The 9,928-nt window shown below is 54.8% G+C and overlaps 1 protein-coding gene across 2 annotated transcripts in view; it reads left to right on the forward strand.

Annotated features, from left to right (window-relative positions):
• The window catches only part of NKAIN1 (sodium/potassium transporting ATPase interacting 1), a 40,314-nt gene extending 31,765 nt beyond the window's left edge, over positions 1-8,549 (forward strand). The window contains exons 2-7 of one of the 2 annotated variants that reach the window (XM_060621916.3): positions 3,169-3,306; positions 4,739-4,819; positions 6,238-6,435; positions 7,106-7,166; positions 7,797-7,878; positions 8,029-8,549. In XM_060621916.3, coding sequence (XP_060477899.1) covers positions 3,169-3,306; positions 4,739-4,819; positions 6,238-6,435; positions 7,106-7,166; positions 7,797-7,878; positions 8,029-8,038 — 570 coding nt within the window. In that variant the 3' untranslated portion in view covers positions 8,039-8,549. The remainder of the gene's footprint in view (positions 1-3,168; positions 3,307-4,738; positions 4,820-6,237; positions 6,436-7,105; positions 7,167-7,796; positions 7,879-8,028) is intronic. The other variant, XM_078452138.2, reaches the window with a different exon arrangement.
• Positions 8,550-9,928: the final 1,379 nt, after the last annotated feature.

Here is a 9,928-nt window from a genome sequence, read left to right on the forward strand (position 1 = left end):
AAATTAAAAGGAAGGAAGGAAGGAAGGAAGGAAGGAAGGAAGGAAGGAAGGAAGGAAGGAAAAGGGAAATGAAGGCGGGACTTAAACCAATGTTTCAGCCACTTGGGGGCAGGAGCTGGCTGGGGATAAAGGCTTGTGCCAGCTCCCAGGAAACCTTCGGTGCCCAACTAAGAAGCTTCCACTGTTGAGTCTTCTCCTAATTAGCCACCATTGATTAAGTCTAGTTGTCTGTTAGTTTATGTGATGTCTCCATATCCTCACTTCTCAAGGGAAGGATTGTCTTCCCCATTTATAGTTGAAGAAATAGGCTCCGAGAGGGAAAGTAACTTGCCCCATGTCGCACAGAGCTGCAGTTTCAACCCAAGTTTTAGAGACTCCAAAGCTTTTTGTGGTAACTGTCCCACTGCTTCCTTTGTCATTGAGGTCCCCAAGAACCAAAAGAGGGCTTTGAGCAAGTGCCAGGGTCAGGGCAGGGTGATGTCCTGGTTTAGGTAGGCATACCCAGGCAAGATGTCTCCCCAACTACACGATGAGCCTGGGCAAGTCTGTCTCAGCCACCTCCTCTGTCCTCTGATGGCATCCTCCTTGCCAGGACCAGATGCCAGCAGAGCTGAGAGCCTCAGGGGAACCCCAAACCACCAGGGCTCTCCCAGGCCCGGCAGAGTCAGGGTGGAAAGGAGAAAAACGGAAATGAGGGAGGATCTTTTGGGAGCAGGGGGAGCAATCTGGGGAGTTTCTCTCCCAAGGTCAGCAGACCGTTGGGGTCAAAACCAGAAGGGCCCTTAGAGGTCATGTAGTCCAGTGGCCTCTTATGTATGGAGGAAGGAGCTTGAGACCCAGTGGGGAAGGTGGCCCGCCCCAAGTCACCCAGGCGTCTGTCATACTGTCAACCTCTTAACTCCCAGGCCAGTGACAACAGGGCAAAGGGAGGGGCTTTGATGGGACATGTGGCAGAGAAAAGCGGAATGACTGCCTGGCTTTGCCACCTACCTGCTGTGTGACCTTGGGCAAGTCACTTCCCTTCTCTGAGCCTCGTGGTCTCTTTCTTCAGAATGAGATAATGGTCTCAGCCGTGCCTTTCTGCCAAGGAGTATCCATGAGAGGTGCACTTGGAAAGCTCTTTCTAATCTGCAGGGCCCCGGGAGAGGAGTCACCAATAAGAGGCAGGCTGGCGCCAGGTGGGCGGGTGCCAGGGTTGGGCCCGCGGCTTCCTGGGTTTCTGCCCAAGCCCTGCCATCTGTGCAGTAGCGTCAGCCCCACCTCCTCCTGCCTCCCTGCCAGGAGAAAGGCTTCTAGGATCTTCTCAATCAGAACCCTCCCTGTCCCTTCCCAGCCAGATCCCCTCCGCTCCCCTTCTCTTTTAGGTCAGGACTTTCGGTTGCAAGGGACAGAAATCGCAAGTGCAAGGAGGGAGAATTAGTTTTCAGCGATGGCTAGATCCTGAGACCGGAAATGACGTTACCAGGACACTCACCTCGCTTGTCCACTCTGCTTCCCTCTCTGCCCCTTAGCTTTGGGCTGCTTCCTCAAGCAGGCTGTCCCTGTGAGATGGCAAAGACAGCCACCAACAGCTCTGGGTGACACTATGCCCATTCAGATACCCTGGCAGATAGAGGGTATCTCTGTCCCAATTACTCCAGCAACCATCCACAGTGACCGCCAGGGGCAGGCACGGGGACGAGTGTCCATCCCTGCACAGATCCCCATGTGCCGATTATTTGGTCAGGACTGGGTCCTGAGCCTTCCGCTGAAATTAGAGGTGGGCTCAGCCCCACCCAAACCACATGAACTAAGGGTCTGGAAGGTGGTTCCCAAAACAAAAGAGATGGTTTCTATTACCAGAAAAAGAGGTATTGGGCAATCAATGACAATGGATTTCCCTGGCACCTTTGTTCTTCTTCTCTTTTTTTTAAAATTTATTTTGAGAGAGAGTAAGCAAGAACAACTGGGGGAGGAACAGAGAGAGAGGGAGAGAGATAATCCCAATCAGTGCAGAGACTGATGCTGGGCTTGAACTCATGAACTGTGAGATCATGACCAGAGCTGAAATCAAGAGTCCGACACTTAACCTCATGAGCCACCCAGGCACACCGGCACCTTTGTTCTTAAGTATAGCAGCTGCAAGGTTGAACCGGGGCTACTGGGAAAGGGAGTGCTGATGGGGTCCTATATATCAGTTAGCTTCTGCTGGGTAACAAATCATTCCATGACAGCAGTTTAAACAACCGTTTTATTGAGCTCATGATTCTGCGGATCACCTGGGAGATTTTTCTGGTCTAGGTACGTGTCTTAGGTCAGTTGCTGGGTTGGTTAGCGGAATGATCTAAATGGCCTCACGCGTCTGAAGGTTGATTGGCTGTCAACTAGGGCGCCTTGGTTCTCCTCTCAGGCTCCGGCTGGGCACCCGGGCTCTTTCTCGTGGTGTTCTCTGTGTTACACGTGTAGCAAGTGGGCAAACTCCAATGCACAAGCATTTTGGGGGTCTTCAACTTGCATTGGGCTTGCTAAAGTCCCACTGGGCAAAGCGAGTCACATAACCATGCAGAGTTAGTGTGGGACGGCATTGTCGAAGAGCATGGAAACATGGAGAGGAAAAACTTGAGGTCAATTTTGCAACCCATTACAGCTCCCTGGGGGAAGGAGAGTTAAAAAAAAAAAAAAAAAAATCCCTTTCTCTGCATCCCATGGATCCCACGGGCCAGGGCAACCTCCAGACAGGAGTCCTTGGAAGAAGGGACTTCAGGACTTCTAGCCCTTCAGGGCTATGGCTCAGCCCTTGGCCAGAGCTGGGAGGGCGGGGAGCAGTCTGGATCCTGACTCCACCTGCTCAGAGCCCCACATGGGGCAGGGGCAGGTACTAGTGGGCAGAGCCTCTTGGCTCTGAAGGTGTTCTGAACTGAGGTTCCCTTCTCCCGTTAGCCCTCCCCGAAGTGATGATCAGGGCTCAGTCTCAGCCGGCCCCCACAGCCTTGCCCTCACTCCCCCCGTATCCCTGTGGTCTTGCAGAGTTAGGATGATGCTGAGACTCGTGTACAGTCTGGCCGTGGTGCCCCATCACCACGGTAGGTGGCGTCACCCGCTCCACAAGGTCAAGGAGGAATCCCTTCCCTTCCCTTTAGTCCCTGGCCTTCCCTTGTCCCTGTGGCCTCAGCCTGCTCTTTCCCACAGGTGGCTGCACTGGAGAGGCAGATCTTTGACTTCCTGGGCTATCAGTGGGCTCCTATCTTAGCCAACTTCCTGCACATCATGGCCGTCATCCTGGGCATCTTCGGCACCGTGCAGTACCGCTCCCGGTACCTCATTCTGGTATGGCTCACTTGCCCCTCCCCTCCCCCTCCCCCCCCCCCCCCCCCACGCTGGCTCCTCCAGCCAGAACTGCCCCCTACCCTGGACACCCAGACCCCTGCTCTGTCTTAGCTCCAGCCCGGCTGCTGGTGCGGATGCCCAAATACCAATGCTTCTTTGCTCAGCAGAGAGACAAGAGCGGTATTCTCCCTGAAGAATTTCCTAGGGAAAAATCCAGATATTAACAAGATACATCATTTTAGGGAGTGCCTACCATCTGCCAAGCACAGTGCTGAGAGTTGCGCACGTTTTGCTTACCTTTACAACAGCCCTGCAAGGTATGGCTTACCATCGCCGTTTCCCAGATGAGGAAATGAGGCTCAGAAAGGTTATGAGGCTTCCTAAGGCCACGCAGCTAATCAGTGGCAGGATTAGAGAGCAGTCAGGTCCGGAGTGAACGCTCTTGACACATCTTCACGCTGCCTCCGGAAGCCAGTGGAGGGACAGACTTCATCTGGTTTAGTTCCTCAGGTAGCTCTAGGAAGACCTGCCCTTTGCTGTTCATGAGGAATATGGTCTCGAGCGGCTAGTGTGGCTTGAGGTCAGTGTCCCCTGTGCTCCGATCCCAGGCGTGGATTGTGTTGTGTCCCTGGCTCCCTCCTCCTGCTTCCTCTTTCCAAGCCCTGGTCCTTGATGGTCTCTGTTAAACCCCTGCTTTCAGCTAGGCTCACCCTTCTCCCCTGCTCTTCCTCAGTGGCCCATTCACATGCCTCTTTTGAGGGAAAAGGCTTTTCAGTAGGTTTATTACATAAAATGCTAGCCACTTGTGATAACAGTGCCATGCAATGCCATGCTCCCGCCAGAGCCCCCTCCGGCTCATTCTTGGGCTTCTCCCGCCTCCCACGGGCTGAGCTCCCGGAAGCCAGGTGAACAGGGCCCTCCCAAAGCTCTGTGTCACCTGGGATGGGAGGCTCCTTCTCTCTGGCTCTCAGGAAAGCCCCAGGTACCACTCTAAGCATCACTGTCTGCCGTGTGGCGGCACGGAAATTGCAGGCATGGGACTTGGGTGGAAATATCTAGATCCTCTCCAGCGCTCCAGAGCCAGGCCGTGGCTGCTGTTCTCTGCAGAATGCATCGGATTAGCTGCCCGAGGACTGGAGTTTGAGTGGCAGCCCTATCTCTTCCTCGCTGTGTGATCTCGGAAACCTTAAACCTCCTCTCTAGGGCTTACGTGAGTTATCTTTAAAGAAAGGATGGCGCCTTCCATGCAGGGCTGTTGTTGTAGGAACCGGACGGATATAAAAATGACTTGTAAACTATAAAGTGCCGCCTAAGTGGGGTGTCATCATTTCCCCCTGCAAAGGTCCCCTCAGTCCCTGAGCTCTGTCTGCATTGACATGCCCTGTCCCCACTTTCCCAGGCCCCACCCTGATCCCACCTCTCCTCTCCCCAGTATGCAGCCTGGCTGGTGCTCTGGGTTGGCTGGAATGCATTTATCATCTGCTTCTACCTGGAGGTCGGACAGCTGTCCCAGGTAAGCCTCGGGCCTGGCAGTGCTAGAGGGCAGAGCCGGACCTTTCCTGTCCCCTACCCAAAGGCTCCAAGTTAGGTGTGGGTCTGGGACATTGTCTCTTGAAGAGACTTCCCTCTACACATCCGAATAATCTGCTCCGCAAACCCTACCCCCACATTTTTGTTTGGCCGCCCCTGCACCTGCCAGAAACGAATGATGGAGCAGACAACGCTGAAGGGCCATCTGCATGAAGATGGCCTGGGGTCACAGGTGATTCCAAGCTCGGTAGAAACCAGCCTCACGTCGTGGCCCTGAAAACTGCTCTCAGGCCCCACAGGTGTTCGGTGCAAGGGAGATGAAAATGCCATGCACTTTGTACGGCTAAGGCCACAAAGATTTGGGTCCAGTTCTCTTTTTTTTTTTTCCCCCAAGATTTCATTTTTAAGTAATCTCCACACCCAACCTGGGGCTTGAACCCCCGACCCCAAGATCAGGTCAGATGTTCCACCGACGGAGCCAGCAAGGCACCCCGATTTGAGTCCCGTTCTGATCAATATTTTCAAAAGAGAAAGAGGGTAGACTTCGGGGACAATCGAGTGGCCCAGGGCTCGTGTGGAACCACTGAAGAAAGTGGAAGTTCTTGGCTTGTAGAAGAGCAAGCCCAGAGGGCACAACTTCTAATTTTAGACAAAAAGAAGGCAAAATACATGAATGGGAACATTGGCTTTGTAGTTCTGCTGGATTTAAATCCCAGCTCCAACATTTCCAAGTGATGTGACCCTGGGCAAGTGGTTTACCTTCTGAGCTTCAGTTTCCCTGTCTCATGAGTGCAGATAATTCCTTCATGTGGTTGCGGAAGGGATGGAATGAGATGACACATCTCAGTGCTTGGCACCTGGTCAGCACTCGGTGAATGTCTGTTAACAGGCTGCACGAGTGACTGGATGGGTAAACACATAGACGCCGTGGGTGAGAACCTCGGATCTAAGCCAGGCCCTTCTCCATTTCAGATGGGCAGACCAAGAACTAAAGAGAGGAAACGTTTGCCCAGGGTCACACAGAGAGAGCAGTGGAGAGGCTGCATGGGCCATGAAGGGGTCTGTGTTGAGAATTCCGCTCAGGGCTGGAAAATTGGACTCAGTCACTGTTAATGTCCCTTCCATCCCTGAAATTTTGGGGCTTTCTGTGGGTGAGCACCAGCCCTTTCGGTCTCTGAGGGAAGTGTGAGACCTGCATAGTCATCAAGCGCCACCTACTGGCCAAATAGAGACTTGTGGAAACAGACCCCCCCTTCCAGACCCTTGAAGTCAAGTCAGGAGAGGAGGCTGCTTCAACAGTCCAGGTGTGAAGTAGGCTTTATATAAAGTTCCCTGCTGCCTGGGGAAAATTCCCGCCACCTCGTGGCCCCAGCTCAGTATCCTAGGCCCCTCTGCCCCCAGGACCGGGACTTCATCATGACCTTCAACACGTCCCTGCACCGCTCCTGGTGGATGGAGAATGGGCCAGGCTGCCTAGTGACACCTGTCCTGAACTCCCGCCTGGCCCTGGAAGACCACCATGTCATCTCTGTCACCGGCTGCCTGCTTGACTATCCCTACATCGAAGCACTCAGCAGTGCTCTGCAGATCTTCCTGGCTGTGAGTCCTCCTGTCCCCCTGAGCCACACACTCCCGGAGGTGGAGTCTACCCTAACCCCTTTGTTTAGCTCTAGTTCAGAAGGGAAGAACCTAGATCTCCCAGCCTTCTTGTGCTTCTGTCTGGCTCTGTCTCCTTATCTTGTATCTTCTCCCTTCACCCCTGCCCCAGCCTGGCGTGAGCAGGTTTAAGGACTAGGATGAGTCATCAGACTGTAAGTCAACCCGATCTCCAGTGTATCTGCTGTGTGACCTTGGACAAGTCACTTGCCCTCTCTAAACTTGTTTGCTTATTCACAGAATGGAATGACCACATCAAGTGCATAAGAGTTGTGAGAGTGGATCCAAGACAGTTCTGGTTCCTAGTCTTGCCCTCCACACTCCACATGCCCAAAGTCACATACTCCTCTTTCTTCTAAACAAGTCAGTAAAGTATTGCCCAGGTCCAGCTGGGGAAACTGAGGCTCAAAGAGGTAAAATAATTACTTGTCCAAAGTCCACTCGCAGAATGGAGAATGGAACCAACTATGTTTGACAGTAAGGCCCAGTCATTTAACTGGAAGTTGTTATGGGTTGGCCTTCATCTTCGCATACCGTGCCCCTCCAGTCGGACAAGGCCCAGCCAGGCAGAGGGTGGAGGAAGAGCTTCTGTCTTCTTTCCTTCCATCCCCAGCTGTTCGGCTTTGTGTTCGCCTGCTACGTGAGCAAAGTGTTCCTGGAGGAGGAGGACAGCTGTGAGTGGGGAGCCCCTAGGGAATGGGGAAGCCTGGCCGCACACCATCCTGTTCCTTCAGCACCCTGGACAGTGCCCCCAAGCTCCCTCCAGGGAGGGAGCCCTGGGTTGGCCAACTGGACCCTCTTGGTGGGGAAGAAAAGGCGGCAGGGGTAGTGGGGGTCTACGTAGCACATTTTGAGCTGTGACCTAGACATCCAGGTGCCCAGCCCATGGTTCCAGCGCCGCTCTCTACCCACCTCTCTTAGGTTCTGCCCCCCGGAGGAGCTCCATAAGGCTCACCCCTAACAAACACCGCCCATGCCCAGTCTCTGCTCCCATTAACCCACCACCACCACCACCACGCACCCACCTCCGTGGTCTTGCCCCCTTACGTGGCTCAAGCCCTGCTCCCTTAAAGGACGGCCTCGCCCCTCCAGGTTCTCTGTCCACTTGGGGCTTTGGCCACTCTGGCTGAGCTTCTCCATGTCCCATTCCCCATAGGTCCACCTATTGGGATCTGGCAGCAAAGCCTGGCCCTAAAACCCTGTATGGGGTCTGGCTCTCAGATTCCTCCTTTTCAGGACCCACCCTCCCATAACTCGCACCCTAGGGGCCCATCCCTAACTATGAGCCACCTCCCCTTCCACAGTTGACTTCATCGGTGGCTTTGACTCCTACGGATACCAGGCGCCCCAGAAGACGTCGCATTTACAACTGCAGCCTCTGTACACGTGGGTCCTGGCGCCCAGTGGGGTGGGGTGGAGGGACCGGGGCGTTGCTGCTGGGGGACGAAGGGCAGGGAGGAGCGGGGAGGGCAGCCGGATCTGCCTGCCCCCATATTTTCGGGGTCCACTTCCCTAACCTGCCTTTGTTTTCTGCAGGTCGGGGTAGCCGCGCTCCCACCCGGGCGCCGCGTGCTTGCTGGCTAGACTGAAGCTGAGGCCACCAGGTCGGGCCCAAATGGCAGGCGCGCCCCCTGGCGGCTAGCGGACCGACTGCAGCCTGCACTGGCTGGGTCCGCCACGGACATGGACCTGGCCCTTCGCAGCCCGACTCCAAGGGTGGGGCGGGCCGGGCGGGGGAGGGGATCGCGGGGGTTTGTATTTTTTTTTTTTTTTTTTAATCTCAGCCTTGGTGTGCGCTGGGGCCTCCCTCCCTTCTCCAGCCTCTTCTTTTTGAAACCCTTCACCCAACTTCTGGTCCCGTGTCCAGAGAGAAATGGCATTCACCTCATTTTACCACACTGGTTCACCAGCCTTGGGGAGAGTTACTGTGACCTAGAAGCAGGAGTCCTGGGTTCCAGTTGCAGCTCCGTCACTGACTCTCTGTGTGACATCTGGCAAGGCCCTGGCCCTCTCTGGGCCTCAGTTTCCCTCAAATAATTAAAATAATCTCTTAGCAGATGGAGCTCTTTCTAGCCTTTTCATTTGACTCTTAAGTCCCCAGGGCGAGGCTGGGATTATAATTCCCATTTTTCAGATATGGAAACTGAGGCCCAGATATGAAGCGTTTGCTTGAGGCCACACAGCTAGGCTTTGGGTGGAGGCAGGCCTTGAACACAGTGTACTTTCTGCAGTTTCAGGCTCCAGAACCCCGGGGTCTGGTCTCTGAATTCCATTTCTGAGCCCCCATCCATCTGGGACACTCTAGAACACACATGATCTACACCACCTCTCTTGTAGCAATATACCTGTTCTGTTGGGAACCAGATGAACAGAGCCCAGAGCCCTGAATTCAGCCTGACCCACAGGGAAGCCCTCCTAGGCTCGGCCCCTGCCCACCCTTGGCAAACATTTCAAGCTCATTCCAGTAAGAGGGGAGGCCACACCTCAGTCACGCCACCCCCTTCCAGGTCCCTGAGGCCGGGTCTGCTGCAGCCATGATCCCTACCTCGTCAGCAACCCCACCGACCCCTGATGGTTCCATCCACCTTCCAGATGGAAGACCTGTGGTTCCGGAATAGAAGAGGGCTGGCCGGCGCGGCCCAGTCAACACTTTTCAAAGATCACCAGCGTCTGTGACCACTCCAGTGTCCAGGAGAAACCTCTAAGAAGCCCAGAAGGAGTCCTGAAGAGGCAGACTGGGGGAGTGGGTCGTGGTGTGGGGCCGGGAGGGCCAGCACCCTTGAGAGCAAACAGATGAGAGCTCATTCTCCCCACCTCCTTCCACAGACACCCCTGAGGACCTTGGTTCCTGTGTACGGGCCGGGAGTCCAAGGGCAGGAGGGTCAGGCCTCAGCTCCCAGTCTGTGATACCCTGGGTTAGGAAGGAGGGCAGGAGGCGTGGGGGACTCGGAGGGAAACACAGATGGCTCGTACACCCGAGCCCGTCCGTGGTGAACACTCCATCCTTGCTCTCCACCCTCTGATCTAGCATTCCCTACCGTCTGTGGGCAGAATATCCTGGGCTAGGACCCCACCCCACCATCCCATCTGTAGTGCTGTGTCAAGGAGCCGGCCCCAGGAGTTCCTCTGGTTCCCCCAGGCACTGAGTCCCGGGTGGTCTGCCTAGGTAACTGTGCAGTTCCCTTCAGACCTGACTGCTTCCCTGCCTCCAGCCCTCTCCTCCCACCCCCACACGCCCCGCCTCCTTTCTACTCCACGGGTTTAGCCACTGGTGCTTTGAAGCCTTTTGTTTTTATGAGATGGATTTTGCAAGGGGACCCAAGTTCTTTTCTCACTGGGACCTTGCAAGGCAGGGAGTGCTCCCCTGGTTTCTGTGCAGGTGGGTTGATTAAAGATGGTGATTTCTTCTCTATCTTTCTGTCCTCCTGCCCTGTGA

The sequence above is a fragment of the Panthera onca genome, chromosome C1, assembly GCF_046562875.1.
Source record: "Panthera onca isolate mPanOnc1 chromosome C1, mPanOnc1 haplotype 2, whole genome shotgun sequence".
Taxonomy (NCBI): Eukaryota; Metazoa; Chordata; class Mammalia; order Carnivora; family Felidae; genus Panthera; species Panthera onca.